The sequence below is a fragment of the Chelonia mydas genome, chromosome 23 (genome assembly GCF_015237465.2).
Source record: "Chelonia mydas isolate rCheMyd1 chromosome 23, rCheMyd1.pri.v2, whole genome shotgun sequence".
Lineage (NCBI taxonomy): Eukaryota > Metazoa > Chordata > Testudines > Cheloniidae > Chelonia > Chelonia mydas.
Window position 1 is genome coordinate 7911449 of NC_051263.2, and position 23614 is coordinate 7935062.

Here is a 23614-nt window from a genome sequence, read left to right on the forward strand (position 1 = left end):
AAGTGTTGGGTCATTACTAACGTGCTGACTCTGTTATGCCCAGAAGGGGGCGGTGCTGTCCCCTTGTGGTCCCCAGGCTGTATACCCCCAGGCAGGAGGTGGGGCAGTGCAGGGTAGGGTGACCAGATGTCTTGATTTTATAGGGACAGTCCTGATTTTGGGGTCTTTTTCTTATATAGGCTCCTATTACCCCCCACCCCTGTCCCGAGTTTTCACATTTGCTGTCTGGTCGCCCTAGTGCAGGGTCTGTGCCACCCCACTCAGCCTGGCGAGGAGTCCCAGGCTGGGCTGCACCTGTGGCGGGGGCTCAACTCTGGCCCCACCCTCAACCCACCGGGGGAAGTGATGCCCGGGGTCCCACCATCTCCATGGAGATGTCCCGTCCCCACAGGCCCTACCACCTGCACCCAGGGTGGTGAGCCAGGCACTCCGGCCCCCATGCCCAGGAGCTGCAGGTCTGGGTGCTTGGGGTGGCATGAGAATGAGTGAGGAGGGGCTCAGAGTGCCAGGGGGGCATGGCATGGGCTGGGGGGTAGCGGTTTGGGATGACCAGGTGGAGGAGGGGCTCCTACCCTCGCCCAGCATGGCCCCTGCGACTACCCTCCCACCACTCCCATCCCATCACGCCGTTAACACCTCTTTCCCCAGAGTGCTCTCAGACACGTCCTACCCCCACCCCTCCCTCTGCACCCACCCCAGGACCTACCCCCACCCCTCCCCTGCACCCACCCCAGGACCTACCCCCACCCCTCCCTCTGCACCCACCCCAGGACCAACGCCCACCTCTCCCTCTCCACCCCTCCAGGACCTACCCCCCCCCCCGTACCCACCCCAGGACCTACCCCCACCTCTCCCTCTCCATCCCTCCAGGACCTACCCCCACCCCTCCCTCTCCACCCCACCAGGATCTGCCCCCACTCCTCCCTCTGCACCCACCCCAGGACCAACGCCCACCTCTCCCTCTCCACCCCTCCAGGACCTACCCCCACCCCTCCCTCTCCATCCCCACCAGGATCTGCCCCCCACGTTCTCTCCCTTCCCCTGCGCCTTTGTCTCAGTCCCCCTTTGTCTGCGTCTCTCCCCCCCCCCGCACACACACACTCCCCGCCCCTCGCCTTTGTGAGCCGCCGCCCTCCCTCCTCCGCAGCCCCCCCCAACCCCCCCGCAATCGCTCGCAGGCCGGCGCGGAGGGGGCAGCGAGCTGCAGAGCCGCGGCTTCCCCACCAGGCCGGCCGGTGACAGCAGCATGGGGCCGGGGAGATGAGAGCCGGGGGGCGCCGGGGGGCAGCGCCGCCGCAGCGCACCGCGAGCCCCATGAAGGGAACTGCGGGGCGATGGGGCAGGTCCTGGGGTTCGCCCACTGCAGTACGTAGCGGGCGGGGCGGGGCGCGGGGCTCGGGCCCGGGCGGGGGGGGGGGGGGGGGAAGGAACCAGGGTCAGGCCGGGGGATCGGGCCCGCGGGGGGGAGGATCGGGACAGGGAGGTGGGATGGGGCCTGAGCGGGGGGCGACCAGGGGCAGGCTGGGCAGGCTGGGGGATCGGGCCCCGAGCCGGGAGGGTGGATCGGGACTGGGCGGGGGCATCGGCCCGGCCGGGCGGGCGGGACCAGGGTCAGGCTGGGGGATCGGGCCCGGGCGGGGCGGGGGGTGGGGGGCGTGGGGAGGATCGGGCCCGGGCGTGGCGGGATCGTGTCCGGTGCCCCCGTGCGCCCCCCGCCCGGCCTAGCGGCTCCAGCTGCGGTGCTCGTGGGGTCCCCGGACGGAGCCGGGCCGCTGGGGACCCGACGCCGGGGAATCTCTCTCCGGCTCCGCGGGCAGCTGCTCTGCGCCCCGGGGCCTGGCCGTGGCCCGGGCGCGGCGGCAGGCGGCTTCCCGGGGGCTGCAGGGCCCCTGGGCGGGGCGCGGCGCGGGCTCCGGGCCGGTTCAGCACCTGGGCTGGCCGGAGAGCGGCAGCCGAGGGCCTGGGGCGGAGTCAGGCCCCTGCCACAGCTGGTGCCCCCAGGGGCGCTGCTCCATCCGCATCCCCAGGCTGGGGCCGCTCCCCGCCGTTGCTCTGGGGGGCCGGGGGGACAGTGCTGAAATCCGATGGCGGGGCCGGTGGGTGACCCAGCCACCCCCCACTCCGGCCCAGGACGCAGGGCCGGGGGCGGTCGGGGCTCCGCGGGAGCTGGGGGGACTCCCAGGCCTGAGGCTGCTAAGGATCAAGCCGCAGGATACAAGAGGCGCTGGGAGGAATGATTATTGTTTATTAGGTGTATTAGGGTACCATCCATGAGCCCCAGCCATGGGGCAGGCCCCCATTGTGTCAGGTGCTGTACATTTGTATTGCTATTGGGTGTGTTACTGTAGCAGCTGGGAACTCCAGCCATGGGGCAGGCCCCCATTGTGTCAGGTGCTGTACATTTATATTGCTATTAGGTGTATTACGGTAGTGCCTAGGGACCCCCCCCCCAGCCATGGGGAAGGCCCCATTGTGTCAGGTGCTGTACATTTGTATTGCTATTGGGTGTGTTACTGTAGCAGCTGGGAACTCCAGCCATGGGGCAGGCCCCCATTGTGTCAGGTGCTGTACATTTGTATTGCTATTAGGTGTATTACGGTAGTGCCTAGGGACCCCCCTCCAGCGATGGGGAAGGCCCCATTGTGCTAGGTGCTGTACATTTTACAGCTATTAGGTGTGTTATGGTAGGGCCTAAGACCTGCAGCCATGGGGCAGGCCCCATTGTGCCAGGCCCTGCACACACACAGAGCCCAACGTCCCTGTCAGGAATTTACTACTGAGACTTTCTGAAGGGAAATTCACTTTCTGCAACATTGAACATTTCTCAGGAAAATTTCAGTTTTGCTGTAAAATTTCCCTTTTCTGTCAGAAAATCGTTCCCAGCCCCCAGGCTTCTCTGGCCCTGGGTGGCCGAGGCATCATGTGCTCGGTTCTGGGCAGCTCCCTAGATGCGCCCCGGCGAGCCGACCTCATTCCTGCTTCAGGAACATGCAGGAGGGGTTTGGTCCCAGTCACGGATTAAAAACAAATTTCCAAAAACTCTTTAAGTATTTGGTAAAACAGGAATTTCATTTCCCTGCCGTTATTCACCGGGACTCGATCGGCGGCGTGGTCAGGGCTAACTCCATTCCTGCAGTTTGCACTAGGGGGCGCTGTGCTATAGGCACAGGCAGGGTTGACCCATTCCCACAGTCACACTAGGGGGCGCTGTGCTGTGGGGCACATTTGCAGGCAGGGCTGACCCCAGGCACCAGCGTTACTGGCTGTTCCCCAAGCGAGAGGCTGGCCAGTGCCCTGGGGTTGGGGCTCAGCCTCACAGCGCCCCCTACTGAGCCCTGCCCCTGACCACAGGGCTGAGCCTTGCCTCAATTGCACAGCGCCCCCTGCTGAGCCCTGACCTGACCGCATGGCGCCCCCTACTGAGCCCTGCCTCTGCCTGCACGGTGCCCCCCTCTTGAGCCCTGCCCTGACCACACAGCGCCCCCTCCCGAACCCTGCAGCACAGTGCCCCTCCCTTCGCCCCCGGCCCTTTCCTCTCAGCAGCTGGGCTTTGCCTTAAGCCCCCCTGTCCTGACCAGACCTGCCAGGAAACCGGACAGTTTGGGGCAGGAGGAGGCTCCTTCACCTGCCATGGCCCTGGCACCGGCCCAGCTCCTGCATTAACCCCCTGGCCTCCACATGGCGGGGCTCTGAGCAGCCGTGGGGAGGGGATGAGGTCAGTTCCCGGAACAGACTGTGGTGGGAGGTGGCAGCACCTGCCCGACCCTCTGTGGGGAGAGACCTGCCTCAGCCAGTGGGGCTCGCACAGTGGTGCCCCCTGTTGGGCAGCCTGAAATAGGCCCCCTGGGTCTGGCTAGGGCAGGGGTGGGCAAACTATGCCCTGGATCTGACTCGCGGGATTGCCAGCCCCGTGGCGCAGCGGGGGTAAGGCAGGCTCCTTGCCTGCCCTGGCCCCATGCTGCTGCTGGAAGTGGCCGGCACCATGTCCCTGTGGCCCCTGCGGGAGAAGGGGGCAGATGGCTCCATGTGCGGCCCTTGCCTCCAGGCAGTGCCCCCCGCAGCTCCCATTGGCTGGGAACAGGGAACCGTGGCCAATGGGAACCATGGCCAATGGGTACCCACAGGGGAGGGCAGTGCGCAGAGCCCTCTGCCCCCCCCCCCACCCAGGGGCCGCAGGGACATGGTGCTGGCCGCTTCCTGGAGTGGCGCAGGGCCAGGGCAGGAAGGGAGCCCGCCTTAGCCCCGCTGCATGCTGCTGCCATCCTGGAGCCACTCCAGGTAAACGGCGCCAGGCCAGAGGCTGCACCCCGAACCCCTCCTGCACCCTGCACCCCAACTCCCTGCCCTGAGCCCCCTGCCGGCACGCCAACCCCCTGCCGCACCCTGAACCCCTCCTGCACCCTCTACCCCAACCCCCTGCCCTGAGCCCCCTTGTAGCCCTCACACCCCTCCTGTGCCCCAATCCCCTGCCCTGAGCCCTCTGCCGCACCCCTCCTGAACCCTGCATCCCAACTCCCTGCCCTGAGACCCTTCCTGCATACCGCACCCCCTCCCACACCCCACACTCCCTCCCGCACCCCAACTCCCTGCCCCAGCCCTACATTCTTGGCACTGCATGCACTTTCCCCATCCAGATGTGGCCCTCCAACCAAGAAGTTTGCCCCAAGGGGCTGCCCCAAGAGTCAGTGTCCCAATAGGGGGTTGCAGGGTAGAGCCACCCCAAGGACCCCAGCTCAGATCAACCTGTCTCTGAGTCTCCCCAGCAAACTGCCCCTGCATATATTGGGGGGCAGTTAGAGCAAGGGGGGTGGTGATGGTTGGGAGGGGCTGGGGGAAGGAAGGGGAACAGAGTGGGAGACAGCATGTGGGGGAAGGATGCAGCTTGGGTGCTGGAGAGATCCCCTGGGTCTTTGCATACAGGTACTTATATCCTGCAGCTGAAGGGGGCATCCTCCCCTGGGGTTAGTGAGGACGCTGGTCAGCAGGGCCGGGAACAGGAGAGAGTTTGTTGCAATGGATGTTCTAGTCGGCACCTGCCCGCAGCCTGGGCATCGGGTGAGGCAGTGGGTTAGATTGCGCTGCTTGGAATCACTGCTCAGGGTTTGGTCTGGTAGTAAAAGATGCAAAATGGTTGAGCCCCCAGGAATGCTCAGTGCCTGGCAGGGAGTGGGTTGAGGTGCTCAGTAAAGGGTGCTCTCCCCTGGCAGTCAGTGTTGGCCCCGATGCGCCAGTGTGGCGCTAGGGGGCGCTGGGCTGCAGGGAGTGGGGTGTAGGGGTTGGGGGCTCAGGGGTGTGTGGACTCATTGCTGGTCTGGGGCTTTGGAGTAGACTGACCCCCATGCCTCCCTCTGTCTCTTGCAGAAGAATCTCCTTCTACTGTCTCCACCACACCTGACTCCACAGATGGTGAGTCTCTGCCCCCCATGCCCTGTCCCCAGAGCTCCCAGCACAGGGGGTGGAGCCCCTCACAGTCCCATCCCTGATGGGGTTTGGATCCCCCACAGCCTGGAGGATGGGGGGCAGATCCCCTCCCAGCCTGGTCCCCCATGAGGGTTGGGGGGTTGGATCCCCCATGGCCCAGTCCCCATTGGGAGGTTGACGGTGTGTGGGGGGCAGATCCCCTCATAGTCCCGGTCCCTGATGGGGTTTGGAGGGTTGGATCCCCCATGGCCTGGTCCCCATCGGGGGGATGACGGGGTGTCACGGACTCACAGGTCGTGCCCACTCCTGGCCCCGTATGGTCCCTGGGGGGAACTCCCTTCAGTGTGACAGCCCTTCTCGGGGGTCCACTCTGTCTGGGGGGTTAAGCCCCTCCGCCTCCTGGAACCGCACCTCTCTGAGCCTTAGCACACCTGTCTCTCAGCGTGGGCCCCCTCAGGGAGTCCACTAGCTCTGGACCCCTGGGACCCCCATGCCCAGAGGGAATAATGCCACCCTGATCTCTAGACCGGAGCGACTCTCAGCCAGCGTAAAACAGGAGGGTTTATTGAGCGTCTGAACCCAGCACAGGAAACTCTCAGGGCCTCAGGCCTGGCCTCCCTCAGCACAGCACATCCAAGTCTCCCCTGCATCCAGGTGGGCTCTGCCTGCTCTCTCTCTCCAGTCCCGAGCCTCCCCCCCCGCCCCTTTCCAGCTGGGCATCTGAAGCCCCACCTCTGTCCAGTCTCTTCTATCCAGGTAAACAGGGTTGCTTGGGCCTCCTCTCAGCCAGTCCTTTGCTGGAACCAGCTGGTCAGGACACCAGGGTCCTCTCTCCGCAGCCCATTGTTCTCCCACTGCCCGGGCCCGCCTGTGACTCCCGAGCTGGGCGTCCTGGTCACCAGTCGCTGGGATCTCCATTCTCCAGGCCATTGGCCAGGGTCCCAAGTTCCCTCGCGGGTTCTCTGTACCAACAAACTCCCTCTCCCATCACCTCGTTAAACCAGTAACACCCAGGGAAACTGAGTCCCACCCCCTTCTGCATGCAAACCACTGGAAAAAAACAAGAAAAAAACAAGGAAACCCCCAACTTCATCACAGGGGGGCAGAGCCCCTCACAGCCTGGTCCCTGGTGGGGTTTGGGGGGTTGGATCCCACACAGTCCAGTCCCCCATCGGAGGCTGAGGGGGGGCAGAGCCCCTCATAGCCCGGTCCCTGGTGAGGTTTGGGGGGTTGGATCCCCCACAGTCCGGTCTTCATCAGGGAGTTGCGGGGGGAGGGGGGTGGGGCAGATCCCCCACAGTCCAGTCCCTGGCAGGGGTCTGAGGTTCCTTTTCCCTCCTTGCCCGGCCTCTCTGCCCCAGTAACCCCCGCGCCTCCCCGGCAGGCGGCAACGACGAGTCGGATTTCCCGGAGCTGCAGACGGCGCGGGAGTTCTCCGAGGACGAGGAGGAGGAGACGTCCCTGGACTGGGGGACCCCGAGGGAGCTGACCTTCTCCTACATCACCTTCGCGGGTGGCCCCGACGCCATCCCCCCCAGCGAGCCTGGCCCCCGGGGGCGGCGGGACTCCCTGGCCCGCCGGATGAGGGGCCCCCTGCCCCGCCCCGAGACCTGCGAGACCTTGGTGCCCGCGCTGGGTGACAGCCTGGAGAACATCCCCAGCCTGTGCCAGTCGCCCGAGGGCGAGCAGGGGCTGCTGGCCGGGCAGTGCCAGGGGCTGGAACCCTTCTCGGCCTGGGATGCCCCGCTGAGCTACGCGGATGAGCCCAGCTCCCTGGGGTGGGAAGAGCCACAAGTCATGCCAGGTGGGGGTGGGCCCTGCCCCCGCCCTTTTGGGGCAGCAGAGCAGCCGGGAGTCCTCGCCGCACACTCAGGTAGGAACCATGGGAGAGGGGCTCTGTTGTGGGGGGGGGAGGGAGGTGGCGGATGGGGGGAAGGAGGAGGGGCTCTGTTGGGGGGAAGGGAAGGGAGGTGGCGGATGGGGGGATGGAGCAGGGGCTCTGTTGGGGGGGGAAGGGAAGGGAGGTGGCAGATGGGGGGATGGAAAAGGGGCTCTGGCGGGGGGAAGGGAAGGGAGGTGGTGGCTGGGGGGATGGAGGAGGGGCTCTGTTGGGGGAAGGGAAGGGAGGTGGCTGGGGGGATGGAGGAGAGGCTCTGTTGGGGGGGAAGGGAGGTGGCAGATGGGGGGATGGAAAAGGGGCTCTGGCGGGGGGAAGGGAAGGGAGGTGGTGGTTGGGGGGATGGAGGAGGGGCTCTGTTGGGGGAAGGGAAGGGAGGTGGCTGGGGGGATGGAGGAGAGGCTCTGTTGGGGGGGAAGGGAAGGGAGGTGGCAGATGGGGGGATGGAAAAGGGGCTCTGGCGGGGGGAAGGGAAGGGAGGTGGTGGTTGGGGGGATGGAGGAGGGGCTCTGTTGGGGGAAGGGAAGGGAGGTGGCTGGGGGGATGGAGGAGAGGCTCTGTTGGGGGGGAAGGGAGGTGGCAGATGGGGGGATGGAAAAGGGGCTCTGGCGGGGGGAAGGGAAGGGAGGTGGTGGTTGGGGGGATGGAGGAGGGGCTCTGTTGGGGGGGAAGGGAAGGGAGGTGGCAGATGGGGGGATGGAAAAGGGGCTCTGGCGGGGGGAAGGGAAGGGAGGTGGTGGTTGGGGGGATGGAGGAGGGGCTCTGGCGGGGGGAAGGGAAGGGAGGTGGCTGGGGGGATGGAGGAGAGGCTCTGTTGGGGGGGAAGGGAAGGGAGGTGGCAGATGGGGGGATGGAAAAGGGGCTCTGGCGGGGGGAAGGGAAGGGAGGTGGTGGTTGGGGGGATGGAGGAGGGGCTCTGTTGGGGGAAGGGAAGGGAGGTGGCTGGGGGGATGGAGGAGAGGCTCTGTTGGGGGGGAAGGGAGGTGGCAGATGGGGGGATGGAAAAGGGGCTCTGGCGGGGGGAAGGGAAGGGAGGTGGTGGTTGGGGGGATGGAGGAGGGGCTCTGTTGGGGGGGAAGGGAAGGGAGGTGGCAGATGGGGGGATGGAAAAGGGGCTCTGGCGGGGGGAAGGGAAGGGAGGTGGTGGTTGGGGGGAGGGAGGAGGGGGCTCTGTTGGGGGAAGGGAAGGGAGGTGGCTGGGGGGATGGAGGAGAGGCTCTGTTGGGGGGGAAGGGAAGGGAGGTGGCAGATGGGGGGATGGAAAAGGGGCTCTGGCGGGGGGAAGGGAAGGGAGGTGGTGGTTGGGGGGATGGAGGAGGGGCTCTGTTGGGGGAAGGGAAGGGAGGTGGCTGGGGGATGGAGGAGAGGCTCTGTTGGGGGGGAAGGGAGGGTGGCAGATGGGGGGATGGAAAAGGGGCTCTGGCGGGGGGAAGGGAAGGGAGGTGGTGGTTGGGGGGATGGAGGAGGGGCTCTGTTGGGGGAAGGGAAGGGAGGTGGCTGGGGGGATGGAGGAGAGGCTCTGTTGGGGGGGGAAGGGAGGTGGCAGATGGGGGGATGGAAAAGGGGCTCTGGCGGGGGGAAGGGAAGGGAGGTGGTGGTTGGGGGGGATGGAGGAGGGGCTCTGTTGGGGGAAGGGAAGGGAGGTGGCTGGGGGGATGGAGGAGAGGCTCTGTTGGGGGGGAAGGGAAGAGAGGTGGCAGATGGGGGGATGGAAGAGGGGTTCTGGCAGGGGGAAGGGAAGGGAGGTGGTGGCTGGGGGATGGAGCAGGGGCTCTGTTGGGGGGGCTGGAGCAGGCTGTGTTGCTGGAGGGGACCGCAGCCGGGCTCGTGGGGTGTCAGGCAGGTGATGACCCTGGCAATGACCTCGCACCCCCCTGTCTGTGGCAGAGGTTGCTCCGGATACAGCACCAGGGGACCGCCCGGGACCCAAAGCCCTAATGCCGTGTCCTGCAGGGGGCACCCCCGGGCTCGCTTACCCCGAGGGCAGCCAGCACCCACCACAGACCTCAGCCGCCCCCAGCCCAGGGGAGGAGGAGCTGGAGCCACAGGAGGAGGGGGAGCCGGCAGATATGGAACCAATCACAGAACAGCAGCTGGATGGGCTGGACCAATCCGGGAGCACTCTGGGAGTATACATGATAGGTGAGCAGCCAATGAAGACGCAGAAGCTGGGAGCCGGGTGGGGGGCAAGGGACAGGTGAATAACAGGGCTGTGGCCGAATCTCACAGCACTGGAGTTCCAGGCAGGGCACTGCTCTGGGGAAGCTCACCGCACTGGTGTTCTGGATGGGGCATTGCCGTGGGGAACTCGCAGCACTGGAGTCCCCAGCTGGGTGCTGGCAGGGCTGCCTCAGCCCCCGCCCCCAAGAGCTCCTCCCAGCTTCTGGGCTGGTGCCAGAGCAGGATCCCAGGGCAGGAGAGTCAGCGGGTAAACATAGCTCCGATGCTGACAGCAGCACGTCCCGGAGCAGTAGAGGAGGGACTGGGGCTGGCACATGCCTCCCAGAGAATGCCACAGCTGGAACGGGGACGCTCCAGCCTCCTGCAGGGCCAGGCTGGGCTGGGGCTCAGGGGCTGGTTTTACAGGGAGCCTTGCCCAGTGCTGTAATGCAGCCATCTCTGGGGTGGGGCGCAGGGGCTGGTTATACAGGGATCCCTCGCCCAGTGCTGTAATGCAGCCATCTCTGGGGTGGGGCGCAGGGGCTGGTTATACAGGGATCCCTCGCCCAGTGCTGTAATGCAGCCACCTCTGGGGTGGGGTGCAGGGGCTGGTTATACAGGGATCTCTCACCCAGTGCTGTAATGCAGCCAGCTCTGGGGTGGGGTGCAGGGGCTGGTTATACAGGGATCCCTTGCCCAGTGCTGTAATGCAGCCACCTCTGGGGTGGGGCGCAGGGGCTGGTTATACAGGGATCCCTCGCCCAGTGCTGTAATGCAGCCAGCTCTGGGGTGGGGCGCAGGGGCTGGTTATACAGGGATCCCTTGCCCAGTGCTGTAATGCAGTCACCTCTGGGGTGGGGCGCAGGGGCTGGTTATACAGGGATCCCTCGCCCAGTGCTGTAATGCAGCCAGCTCTGGGGTGGGGCACAGGGGCTGGTTATACAGGGATCCCTCGCCCAGTGCTGTAACGCAGCCACCTCTGGGGTGGGGCGCAGGGGCTGCTACACAGCTGTGCAGCACTGAAGAACAGGGTGTATCCGAGTGACCCTGCAGGGGAAAGGGGGTTCCAGTTAGCAGAATCCTTCTCAGCTGGAGTCAGCCCGGCATTCTGTGGTTCACACTGATCTGTCCACAGAAGAGCACGGAATAGAACCCAGGAGTCCTGATTTCCCCCGTCTCACCCTTGGACCCCACTCCCTTCCCAGAGCTGGGGACAGAACCGAGGAGTCCTGGCTCCCAGCCCCCCCGCTCTGGTCACTGCACCCCACTCCGCTATAGATCCAGGGGCAGAACCCAGGAGTTCTGGCTCCTAGTCCTGTGCTTTAGGCACTGGACCGTCCTGCCCCCCCAGCTATTACCTGCCCCCCCACCGCTGCCCATCGGCACCGTCCCTCCCATCCTTGGTGTGGCCGAGCCCCCGTGCAGGACAGGAAGGGGGATGGGGTGATGGGAGACGGCAGCTGGCATTCGTTGGCTATAAATAGCCCCCGGGCTCCCCCCCTTGTGCAGCCCTGCAGCCCCCAGCCCCCACCCGGAGACGGTGTGCCGAGGCGACGGGATCCTCGCACCGCGCTGCAGGGAAAGGACTCGCGATGGGTAGCGCAGGTTAGAGATGCCCCATCGGAGGGGGGGGAATCACAGGGCTGAGGACGGCTGGGGGCATTGGGGGGCTGGGCTCAGACAGGGACTGGGGCTGGGTCATTCTTGGGGGCCAGGGAGTGGCTGGGGGGACGTTGCGGGCAGGGCTGGGCTGGGAGAGCAGGGCAGATGGAAGCTCTGTGGGGGCCGGGATCAGAGCTGGGGGTCATAGTGATTACTGGGGGGGCCCCAATCCTCAGGGTTGTGACCACCCCTCCCCAGTCCATGCCTGTGAGCAACGTGCCCCCCGCCTGGCATTTGGGCCTGTCAGTTACTAGATGGGGGAGGGGGAGCGGCACCATCCCGACAGCTGCAGGCCAGCAGCTAAACTTAGCCACGAGTCGTCCACAAAGGGGTGACCTCCCCCAACCCACTGGGAAGCAAGGCCCCCCCACTACCATGTAAAAGGGCAGGGCTGGGGTGGCACTTAGCCGGATGGGCGATGGGGGTGGGAACAGGGTGTCCCCAGCTCCTGGGCATCTCGTGTTACAGAGAGGGGCATCTGCCTGGGGAGGAACAAGGGCATTGGGAACATACATGGAGTGGGCACTGATGTGGCACGGGCACAGGAGGGGAGTGGGCACTGGCAGGGTGTGGGAGGGGAGTGGGTACTGGCACAGGAGGGGAGTGGGCACTGGTGGGGGCAGTATATGGCAAGCCCTGAGGGGTGGAAGCTGGTACATGCAGCCTTTCAGGGAGTCAGGCGTTACCCCGGTACACGCAGGGCCAGTGGCCGGGGTACTCTCATGCCTTGGTGTGACGAAGCGGGACTGTTCTTAATGTTTCCTCTGAATATTGTGGGGGTGCCTCAGTTTCCCCTAGGCAGTTCTTAAGTCTCTAGGTGGTGGGATGAGGGTGTATGATCATTGCAGAGCCCTAGAGGGCAGGTGTGTGCAGGGGTCTGGACACAGAGAATGGCTGACACCCTGTTTCCTGGCAACTGATGGCCTGGCCCTTCCCCCCTGCAAGGTGAGAGCTAAAGGGTTGGAGAACAAAGGAATCCGGTGACCTCCTGGCCCGGGAAAGGGACAAAGCCCAGAGAAGGAGGGGCTGGAGGGAGTTTCAGTTTGGGGCTGGCTGGGGACATGGAGTGAAGTGCAGACGTGGTTGTCTGGCTCACTGCCCCCCAAAATGGACCCGGCTGAGGGTCCTGTTCTCTGCACCTACAAGCTCTGTGTTAGACCATGTTCCTGTCGTCTAATAAACCTTCTGTTTTACTGGCTGGCTGAGAGTCACATCTGACTGCAGAGTTGGGGTGCAGGACCCTCTGGCTTCCCCAGGACCCCACCTGGGCGGACTCGCTGTGGGAAGCGCACGGAGGGGCAGAGGATGCTGAATGCTCCGAGGTCAGACCCAGGAAGGTAGATGTTGTGTGAGCTGTGTGTCCTGCAGACAGGCTGCTCCCAGAAAGGAGACTTCCCCAGAGTCCTGACTGGCTTCGTAGGGAGCAGTTCCAGAGCATTGCCCGGGGACTCAGTGACACTTGGACATTGTGTGGGGCGCGGCTGAGCATGAGGAGGGTCTGGGCACTGGCTGTCCAGGAGCGCTGAGATGGCCCTTCTGGGGCATTGGCACTGTGGAGTGCTGAGCTGTGGGCACTGCAGGGGGCACTGAGGTGTGGGTCCTGCAGGGGCACTGAGGTGTGGGCACTGCAGAGGGCACTGGCTCTGCAGGGGGTGCTGAGATGTGGGCACTGGCTCTGCAGGAGGCGCTGAGATGTGGGCACTGCAGAGGTTCTGGCAATGCACGGGGAGCTGAGATGTGGGCACTGCAGAGGGCACTGGCTCTGCAGGAGGTGCTGAGATGTGGGCACTGCAGAGGGCACTGGCTCTGCAGGAGGTGCTGAGATGTGGGCACTGCAGAGGGCACTGGCTCTGCAGGGGGAGCTGAGATGTGGGCACTGCAGAGGGCACTGGCTCTGCAGGGGGAGCTGAGATGTGGGCACTGCAGAGCGCACTGGCTCTGCAGGGGGAGCTGAGATGTGGGCACTGCAGAGGGCACTGGCTCTGCAGGCAGAGTTGAGATGGGGGCACTGCAGGGGCACTGGCTCTGTTGGAGTTGGGGTGGGGGAGTTTCCTGTATCTGGCCCCAGGGGGTCCTGGTTTCAGAGCTGGTGTGAGATGCCTGGCCCAGTGTTAGGGGTTTTCCTTTCACCCTCTCCTCTGGTTGTCACGCAGACAGCAAGCAGCAAAAGACCAGAAGTCCGAGGCGCAGACAATGCGATGTTTATTGGGGTTAGTTTCCAAGCAAGCATATTCCGAAGCCCTTCACACTACTCGGGCTTATCTCTATATATGCCGATAGAGTCTGTTCCCCAGTGTGCCCTTCCCGGCTCCCACGCCGCAGAGAGTTCACCCGCACCCCCCTTCCTGGCTCCCACGCCGCAGAGCCTTCCCTGTGTCCCTGTTCCCATTCCCCCCCCCTTAGCAAACACGATTCCAATTTCCCGTCCACTCCCTTTTTGACCCGTTTATATAGTAATAGTCTCAGCTATTCCTTAACCAATCATTTTACTGAAATTTAACTAGCCAATCCTAAAATATTATAACATAATTCTCTAACCAGTTATATCCCACTACCCTCACTAACTTACACCTAGCAAAATTAATTATACAACAGACAGAAACAATTAGAGAACCAGACAGATTAACAATAGAAAAGTGAGGGCCATAAAGATAAAACAATACAGAAATGAGGGTTTCACAACCACTGATAAGTGATTGCTTGCCAGACAGGATGCTGTCAAACTAAGTTTTCTTTAACCATCTTAAGATCTTTTTCTTTATCTGGTGGTGATGGGCACTATCAGGACAGGATCTGGTTTGGGATGTGACTGTCGCGTCCCAGCTTCTGGCTGCCCCTGGTGCTTAGCCAAAGGCCTTAGCCTAAGAACAAGGCCTCAGACTATCCTAGTGAGACAAGACCCGTACACAAGCGGACTGTGATTTTGATTCTTTGTTTTAAACCTCGATAACTAACTAAGTGATAAAAACACACCTAAGTTCTATATTCGAAGGGAGTCTCCTGTCTCTGGCCCTGGGGCGGGGGGTCCTAGTTTCAGAGCTGCTGTGGGATGCCTGGCCCAGTTTCAGACCCCCTGTGCGACGGGAGCCCAGAGCAGATGGCGCCTTGACTCCCCATGCCCCCTTATTCCTTTTCCCCAAGCGTATCCTGTAGCCTGGCCCGTGGGGAGGACTGGAACAACCCAGTCAGGGCTGGGCATTGGATCTGGGCTAAGCAGCAGCTACCAGGGTCTGTCACCCCCTTCCCCCAGTCTGTGCCCGCAGCCTTCCCTCGCTCAGAGTGCCTGCCCCAGGGCTGTGCCCACCAGAGCAGAGCCCAGACCCCTATGGGGGCCTCGGCCCATCCCCAGATCCCTGACCCTTTGGCTGTTCCCAGTGGAGCGCCTGAGGCCCCAGGCCTGCTGCAGAGCCCGGCCCCAAGGATGCCACCGCACCTCTCCCGGCCCCAGGACACCCCCCAGGCCCCGCCAGAGACCCAGACCCAGCCTCTCGGACTCGGCCCTGCTGCTGTGGGTCCTCCCCGCAGCACCCCTGCAGGGACCGGGTGTGGCTGAGGGCCCCTCCTGGCGCGGCGCTGCTGGGGGGAACCCCAGCAACCGTCCAGGCCTGGGTCTGGCTGGCTGGGCCCTGCTGGCGGCTTGTGCCCTGGCCTGGCGCTGCCATATCCAGGGGGCGGGGGACTGATGGGGGCACAGGCTGGAGGGTCTGTGCCCAGGAGCTGGGCAGTCACTGCATGGGGCTCTTCGTTGTTCTGACCCAGCATGAGATGCAGTGTTGGGCCAGGGCCTGAGCCAGGGACCCAAGCTTGGGGAGGGGGCTCAAGAGGGGGGACTGAGCCGGGTGTCCCCAGGTCAGGGAGGAAGGGTTCCCTGAGGGGCCAGGCGGGGGGAGGGGGTCCCAAGGGACTGAGCGGGACGTCCCCAAGTGGGCAGGGGGTCCCTGAGGGGCCAGACAGAGGGAGAGGGTCCTGAGGGATGGAGCCAGTGTCCCCAAGTGGAGAGCGCTCCTGAGGGGCCACGCAGGGGGAGGGGGTCCCTAGAGCCTGAGCGGGATTCCCCAAGTGGGCAGGGGGTCCCTGAGGGGCCAGGCGTGGGGGTGAGGGTCCTGAGGGACTGAGCGGGATGTCCCCAAGTGGGCAGGGGGTCCCTCAGGGGTCAGGCGGGAGGTGGGGGTCCTGAGGGACTGAGCGGGACATTCCCAAGGGGGGCAGGGGGTCCCTGAGGGGCCAGGCGGGGGGTGGGGGTCCTGAGGGACTGAGCGGGATGTCCCCAGGTGGGCAGGGGGTCCCTGAGGGACGGGGACAGGGTCCCCAGGGGAAGCCCCAGGCCGTGGACACATCTGGCTGCAGGGCCCCCCGTCACGCCCCGCTAACGCTCTCCCCCTCAGTGGCGGACCTGGTGCACTGGCGGGACACCCGCACCTCGGCGCTCGTCTTCACCGGCATCATGGTGACTCTGCTGAGCCTGCTCCACTTCAGCATCGTCAGCGTGGGCTCCTACGGCGCCCTGGCCGTGCTGGGCATCACCCTCACGCTGCGGCTGAGCCGCAAGGGGCTGCAGGTCCTGCACCGCTCCGACGGCGCCAACCCCTTCCAGTGAGTGTGAGCCCCCCGGGGCCCTGCCAGGGAGTGTGACCCCCCCGGACCTTCTGTGCGACCCCCACCCGGGGCCCCGCCAGGGAGTGTGACCCCCCCCGGACCTTCTGTGCGACCCCCCACCGGGGTCCCCCCAGGGACTGTGACCCCCCAACCCTCTGCCAGGGAGTGTGACCCCCCCGGACCTTCTGTGCGACCCCCCCCTCCCCCGGGGCCCCACCAGGGACTGTGACCACCCGACCCTCTGCCAGGGAGTGTGACCTTCCCCCGGGGACCAGCCAAGGAGTGTGACCCCCCCCGGACCTTCTGTGCGACCCCCCCCTGGGGTCCCGCCAGGGACTGTGACCCCCCGACCCTCTGCCAGGGAGTGTGACCTTCCCCTGGGGCCCCGCCAGGGAATGCAACCCCCCCCGGGGCCCCGCCAGGGAGTGCGACCCCCCCCGGAGCCCTGCCAGGGACTGTGACCCCCGACTCTCTGCCAGGGAGTGTGACCTTCCCCCGAGGCCCCGCCAGGGAGTGTGACCTCCCCCCTCAGGCCCTGCTAGGGAGTGTGACCCCCCCTCAGGCCCTGCCAGTGAGTGTGACCCCCCCCGACACTCTGCCAGGGAGTGTGACCCCCCCAGACTCCAACCACACACCCTCCGCCCTTTCAGTGAGTACCCCCATCCCGACATCCTCCTTCCAGAGAGTCACCCTGGTCCCCCAGCACACCACTGGCCAGCCCCCTAGTCTTCTCCCCTTCAACTGAATGATCCCCCCACAACCCCGCACCCTCCCAGCCAGAGATTAACCCTCAGAGCCTCCCCTCTTTGGTGGGTCTAACCCCACCCCCAGACTCCCACTTTAGTGGGTACCCCCAACACCCCCTCCGCATGAGTACCCCCTCCCCTTCCAGTGAATTCCTCCCTCAGCAGCCACCTGACTATGCCAGCCCCGGCCTCTCCCAGCAGGGGGCACTGTGGGGAGCGTGGCGGGGCACTGGCTGTGTGGGGAGCCCCCAGGTATGCCAGCCCCGGCCTCTCCCAGCAGGGGGCACTGTGGGGAGCGTGGCGGGGTGCTGGCTGTATGGGGAGCCCCCAGGTATGCCAGTCCCGGCCTCTCCCAGCAGGGGGCACTGTGGGGAGTGTGGCGGGGCACTGGCTGTGTGGGGAGCCCCCAGGTATGCCAGTCCCGGCCTCTCCCAGCAGGGGGCACTGTGGGGAGTGTGGCGGGGTGCTGGCTGTGTGGGGAGCCCCCAGGTATGCCAGCCCCGGCCTCTCCCAGCAGGGGGCACTGTGGGGAGTGTGGCAGGGCGCTGGCTGTGTGGGGAGCCCCCAGGTATGCCCGCCCCGGCCTCTCCCAGCAGGGGGCACTGTGGGGAGTGTGGCGGGGCGCTGGCTGTATGGGGAGCTTCCAGCTACACCATCCCTGGCCTCTCCCAGGGGATGCTGTGGGGTGGGTGCTTGGCTGGGATCCCTCCCACTTGCTAACCCCCCACTCCCCCATGTGCGCAGGGCTCAGCTGGACGCTGACCTGCCGCTGTCCCAGGAGCAGCTGGAGCGCCTCACCGCGCAGCTCAGCCGGGACATCCTGGCGGCCGCACACACCCTGCGACGCCTCTTCCTGGTGGAGGATCTGGTGGACTCGATCAAGGTGGGTGCTGCCCCCCCCCCCGCAGGGTCACCCCAGCTCCCTGTCCCTGCTGGTGTAGGGGGGATTGGGCCCCCTGTGAGCATCCCAGAGCGGGGGTGGGAGAAGTGTTGACCTCTGTTTACCCCCCCTTCCCATGGGGCTTGGGGCACAGTGGGGGAAGGTTTTTTGCCTTCTCCCCTTGGATTTATCTAGCCCCGCATTATATGCTCTCCTTGGCCATTAGGGAGTCATGGGTGGGGGGCTGGTACCTACCCCGGGGTCTGGCAGGAGGGAGCAGGAACTGGGGGGGGGGGGGTAGTCAGCAGTGTGGGACTCCTTTCCATGGGGGTGGGGGTCAGTGATTAGCAAGGGGTGGTGGGGAGCAGGTGAAGGGCTTCCCGTGCCTGCTGGAGGGCGATGCCCACTCTGCAGAGTTTTTGGGGGTCCCGGGAGAGCCAGAGCCTGAGGCTGGGGACATGGCCCAGCAATGCTCAGGCCGTGTGGCCAGTCGGGAGGCGGCCAGGTGATGGCCACGCCAGGTGGGTGGGACCGGTGGGGAGGCGGCCAGGTGATGGCCACGCCAGTCGGGCGAGGGAGGTGGCCCGGTGATGGCCAGGCCACTTGGCTGGGGCTGGTGCAGGGCGGGCGCCAGGCCAGGGCACTGGGAAGACGCAGGCACAGCCCGAGCCCCAGAGGGCCACACACTCACAGCCGGCCTTGAAGCACCAGAAGTGACCCCCACGGCTTCGCACGCAGGGATCAGGCCTCCAGCTGCCCTCCCCATGCCTCTGCCTGAGCTGGAAGGCGCTGGGGCTGCTCCTGCTCCGGCACTCAGGCCCAGCGCAGAGCCAGCTGAGGCCGGTCTTTCCCCACTCCTCCCCGGGCTCTGACCCTGCCTGCGTGACAGATTTCAGTTATCAATTTGCCTGAGGCATCAGGTGATGAGGCTGAGGCCACAGGGTTGTTAGGGGAGGAGATGATGGAGTACACCAAGGGTTTAAGTTTTAAAGTTTATTGATAAAATAATAAAATAACAGCGGAGAGCACTGGGGGGTTCCCCACGTCACTCAGAGGAAGGAAGGAAGCGTTAGTGCCCCAAGCCCTAACCCACTTTCATACCTACACCCGTACTACCCGAGGCTGGCCACGCCGGGGTGTAATGTAAGAAGAAGGGGAGGGGTGGATGGGTTGTTTAGGGTCTGCTGTTGATCTCCGATTTGCCTCAGCTCTTGGGAGGGTTTTTAAGACCCTGGGGTTTTTTGGGGGCATTTTTTTTCGGGACCTTTGGTTTTTAAGCTCTGTGTGCCAGTTTAAACCAGCCTTTTGAGGCTTTCTTGGTTTCCCCAAAACACATTGGCTTCAGGGTCGTGAGACTGTTATATTCCCAGTTGCTGAGCTTTGCATTTTTACTAGTTTTGCACCCCCTTTTTAGGTCTGTTTGGTTCAGTTGTTTTTTTTTACAGGCTTTTGGCTGTTTAGCAGCAGGGAGCTTGTTTGTGTGTGCATTGGCCGTGAGCTGCAGTTTTGCCCCTCATTTGCAAGCCTAGCTGAATCGTTGAGTTAACCTGTTCCTGTCTTTCTCCCTCCCTCTTCGGCCTTTTGCAACCTGCAAAGGAATTTTCCACTCCACACTTACACCTTTAACTCTTCCCAAAATGCTTTGTGATGCCTGCAACAGCATTAGCAACATACAGTGCTGATCTGTCTCCCCAGGGGACCCCCTGAGGGAGGGGGCCATTGGGTTGTGACACCTGGTACCCTGCAGCAGGCTGTGCGGTGTTCTGGATCCCAGCGCTGGCCTGTCTGCGCACAGCCCTCCCCTGCCCCTGCTGTCGGGCAGCGACTCTCGCGTGCCTGCAGCACCTGGGGCCCTGGGACTCTGAGAGTTGGATTTAGGGTTGCCAATTTTCTAATATCACAAAATCAAACACCCTTGCCCCGCCCCCTGCCTGGAGGCCCCGCCTTTTCTCCAAGGCCACACCCCCTGCCCACTTCATCCCCACTCCCTCCATCGCTTGCTCTCACTTTCACTGGGCTGGGACAGGGGGTTGAGGCTGGGGTGTGGGCTCCGGTTGGGGTGCAGGCTTTGGGGTGGGGCTGGGAATGAGGGGTTTGGGGCATTTAGGAGGGGGCTCTGGGCTGGGTCCAGGAGTTGGGGTTGGGAAGAGGTGAGGGGTCTGACTAGGGGTGCAGGCTCTGGGGTGGGGCTGGGGATGAGGGGTTTGGGGTGAGGGGGGCCAAGGGATTTGGAGTGCAGGAGGGGGCTGTGGGTTGAGGCAGGAGGTTGGGGTGTGGGAAGGGTGAGAGCTCTGGGCTGGGGGTGCGGGCTGGCGGGTTGGGCTGAGGATGAGGGGTTTGGGGTGCAAGAGGGGGTATGGGCTCTGGGCTCAGGGTGTGGGGTCTCGGCTGGGGCTGGGGATGAGGGGTTTGGGGTGCAGGAGGGGGCTTCGGGTTTGGGTGGGAGCTCAGGGCTGAGGCGGGGGTTGGGGCATGGGCTTACCTCGGGCGGCTCCCGGTCAGCGGCGCAGTGGGACTAAGGCAGGCTCCCTGCCTGTCCTCTCTTTGCGCTGTGCCCCAGAACCGGCCAGCATGTCCGGCTTCTAGGCAGGGGGGGCAGGAGATTCTGCGTGCTGCTCTCGCCCGCAGGTACCGCCCCAAACCCCAGCACCCATTGGCCACGGTTCTTGGCCAATGGGAGTGCAGAGCCGGTGATCGGGGCAGGGGCAGCGAGCGGAGTTCCGTGGCACCCCTGCCTAAGAGTCGAACCTGCTGGCTGCTTCTGGGGCACAGCGCGGTGCCGGGACAGGTAGGGCTAGCCTGCCTTAGCCTTGCAGTACCGCCACCCGGACTTTTACCGGCTGGTCGGCGGTGCTGACCGGAGCCACCAGGGTCCGTTTTCGACCTGGTGTTCCGGGCAAAAACCGGACACCTGGCAACCCTAGTTGGACTCCTGCTACTAGCATCCCTGGCAGGGAGTGGGCACGCGGGGCCAGGTGGGGCTGCCGGCTTGGACGGATGCGCACAGGACAGAGTGGGTGGCAGCTGGACGCTGGTCTCTGTGGGTCTCAGGCGTCAAGCCAAGAGCCGTGGCCATGAACCCACAAGACTAGCAGGGAACTGCTCCCTCTCCCCAGCCCTGCCGTGCACCTGCCAGCTTCCCTGGGCAGGAAGCCCTGGCTGCTCAGCGACCCCTGCTGGAGGCTGGGAGCAGGGACCCGCATGAGTCTCTGCTGAGCAGAATCAGCCCAGCTCCTTCCCCCTACGTGGGGCTGCTGCTCCCTGGGGGGCTGGGGCAGGCTGCAGCCCCTGGACGGGCTGGGGGAAGGGAGGCCTGCCCCACTCTCACCATGCTCTCTCCTGCTTGCAGTTCGCCTTCCTGTTCTACATCCTCACCTACGTGGGAGCCGTGTTCAACGGGCTGACGCTGCTCATCCTGGGTAAGGGCGGATGGGGGTGAAGGGGGGTCGGGGAGGGCGTGTGTGCGGGGCAGGACCACCGTGTAGGCAGCAGGTGGGTAGTGCTGGCTGTGGGGGCCTCCCCCAGCAGGGGATGCTGGGAGCGGCAGGGGGTGTGTGTTTCTGACCTGCCCCTTTCTGCCCCCAGGTGTGATAAGTGCATTTACTTTCCCCCTGCTCTACCGACAGCACCAGGTGAGTGGCCGGGGGGTGGCTCAGGGCCACGTGCGCCATCGGGAGGGGCTAGCCTGGCCAGCACACCCCAGCTCTCGGGCTGCTGCTGGCAGTTCTGCAGCCCCAGGAGCCGTCTGGCTCTGCACCCGCCCCAGGGCAGGAGAGACACGACACCCCCTAGGGGGGAAAGGCCCCATGTCCCACTCCCCACCCCCTGAGCTAGGGAGTCCCGCGCCCTAGGGCTGGCTGGGATCCAGCGCCCCCTAGATGGGAAAGGCCCCATGTCCCATTCCCTACCCCCCTGAGCCAGCTATTCCCCCGCCCTGGGGCTGGATGGGAGATGGCGCCCCCTAGAGGGGACAGGCCCCATGTCCCATTCATAGAATCATAGAATATCAGGGTTGGAAGGGACCTCAGGAGGTTCGAGTCCAACCCCCTGCTCAAAGCAGGACCAACCCCAACATTCCCTGGAGCTCTCACCTTTGTTCAGGGATCCCCGGAGGCGTCGGGGGGACCCCAGGCAGTCCTGGCTCTCCAGGGACCCCATAGTTCTGCGATGGTCTCTGGTGGGGGCTGTTGCCCAGACCCCCCCCCCCCCAGCCCCCGTTTACCTCTCACTTCATCTGTTCCAGGCACAGATCGACCAGTACGTTGGGCTGGTGAGGAACCAGCTGAGTAACCTCAGAGCCAAGTAAGGGCCCCCTGCACCCCTCGTGTCTAGGGTGACCAGACAGCAAGTGTTAAAAATCGGGATGGGGGTGGGGGGTAATAGGAGCCTATATGAGAAAAACACCCCAAAATCAGGACTGTCCCTATAAAATCGGGACAGCTGGTCACCCTACCCGTGTCTGCCATGGTGGGAGGGGACGAGCTCCTGGCTCTGCCAGGAACCACACAGGGGCCACAGCTCATCGTCTCCCAGGCAGCTGTAGTGAGCCCACAACACAGCCTAGAGATGACACCCCCTGCAGTGCGGCACCCCCCGCCAAGCCCCCAGTCCCGGCAGTGCGGCACCCCCCGCCGAGCCCCCAGCCCTGCTCCCCGCAGCACAGCGCCCCCTGCTGAGCTCCCTGCAGCACAGTGTCACCTGCCGAGCCCCCAGCCCCTGGCCCTTGCACTACAGCACTCCTTGATGAGCTCCCTGCCCCACTGCTGGGGTATTGGGGTCAGCACTGAAGGCAGGGGGAGAGGGCCTGCAGCACAGTATCCCCACGGTATTTCCCTGCGGGGCTGCTGGGTTGAACGCCCTGCAGTGACTCCTTTGCCCATCCAGCCCTGCCCAGCCCAGGTGTCCTGCGGGATGTGAGCATGCTCCCCTCTAGGGGCTGGCCCAGGGGGGCTGAGTGCCAGGGGGTCAGACCTGGGGAGACAGGGCTGGAGCATGGGTAACCCAGTGACTCTGTGCCCGCCTTGCCACGCGTGGGTGCCGAGGAGGCGGGGGAGGGGCTCCAGCCCAGGCCAGGGGGTATTAAACCGCCGTGGTGATGTTTCTCTTTCTCCCTTTTAGGATTCAGGCCAAGCTCCCAAGTGCCAAAGCGAAGCCAGAATGAGCGACTGCCCCAGCCCGACTCACAGCAATGATGCCCCTGCCCCCCCCCCCCGCTGCTCCCCCCGGACCCTTCCCTCGCTGGTGACACCTCCCGCCTCAGGGAAAGGGGCCGAGGCCCCTCTCCTGGTCAGGAACCCGCCTACACTTCAGCCCCTGCGCTGCCCCCGTGGCCCTGTGTGTTGTGGGGCTGGGGCAGGAGGCAGCTCCCTGGACATTCAGGGCTCCGGAGGTGGTGGGGGTGACTGAGAGGGGCCCCTGTGATTCGGCCACCACCCTGGGCTGTAGCACCGGGTGCAGCCTGCCCTAACAAGAGGCCCCTGCATGCCACCCACTGCCTTGGGCCAAGTGGCACGGCGTGCTGGGCCCTGCCTGCTTCCTGCCTCCAAGCCGCAGCCCCAGCATGAGCCCAGCAGGGCCTGGCCCTGCGGGATGGGGGTGGGGAAGGGGCAGGCCCCTGGCTCCTCAGGGCTGGAGGGGTCTGGTTTCCCCGGGGGGCAGGGGGGCTTGGACCTAAGTGAATTCAGGGTCTGTGATTGGTTGGGAGCCCAGGGGCTGGCAGCCTGTTGTGTCCGAGCCCCAACCCCCCCCCCCCCCCCCGGCGCCTCCCCACACTGTTTTTAGTCCGGTGGACCCTTCTTGGACTTGGCCTGGGGCCACCCCCTGGCGCCGTGGGGCAGACGCAGCCCTGGTGCCCGCAAAGCTCCACTCAGATTTACACTTTAATAAAAACGCTGGTGGAAAAATCCGCTGGGCAGGGTCCTTCACTGCGGCCACAACTGGGTGCAGGGGGTGGGAATGGCTCCCAGCCACCAGCAGGGGGAGCTCCCGAGGCTGGGAGAGTAGGTGGAGGGGGTCACAGCAGGGGCCCTCCCACCCCGTAATCACTGCCCACCCAGCCCCTGAGCAGTCGGGGAAGGGAGGGGGATGCTCAGCTTGGGCACTGGTCCAGGAGCAAGACACAGGCAGGGGAGGGGGGCTGCATGGAGCCCATCCCACACTGTCTGGGCAGCGGCTGCCCCTGGGGTGCCCCCCTAGATGGGATCCCTTAACCCAGCACAGAGTTGGGTTCCCCTGGCACCAGCAGCTGGAAAT

At 64.8% G+C, this 23614-nt stretch overlaps 1 protein-coding gene across 3 annotated transcripts; it reads left to right on the plus strand.

Annotated features, from left to right (window-relative positions):
• The first annotated feature begins 1169 nt into the window (after positions 1-1169).
• RTN2 (reticulon 2) lies at positions 1170-23407 on the plus strand. Of its 3 annotated transcripts, XM_037884494.2 has the most exons (11): positions 1170-1365; positions 5362-5406; positions 6806-7294; positions 9206-9460; positions 10988-11083; positions 15526-15733; positions 17227-17365; positions 20712-20781; positions 20948-20994; positions 21606-21664; positions 22481-23407. In XM_037884494.2, the coding sequence occupies exons 1-11, from the start codon at positions 1335-1337 to the stop codon at positions 22521-22523; spliced, it is 1482 nt and encodes a 493-aa protein (XP_037740422.1). In that variant the 5' UTR covers positions 1170-1334; the 3' UTR covers positions 22524-23407. The 3 variants fall into 3 exon arrangements, with proteins under 3 accessions (XP_037740422.1, XP_043390712.1, XP_037740424.1); XM_043534777.1 differs by lacking the exon at positions 10988-11083 and having other exon boundaries at positions 9203-9460; positions 22481-23247; XM_037884496.2 differs by lacking the exon at positions 10988-11083 and having other exon boundaries at positions 1171-1365; positions 22481-23260.
• Positions 23408-23614: the final 207 nt, after the last annotated feature.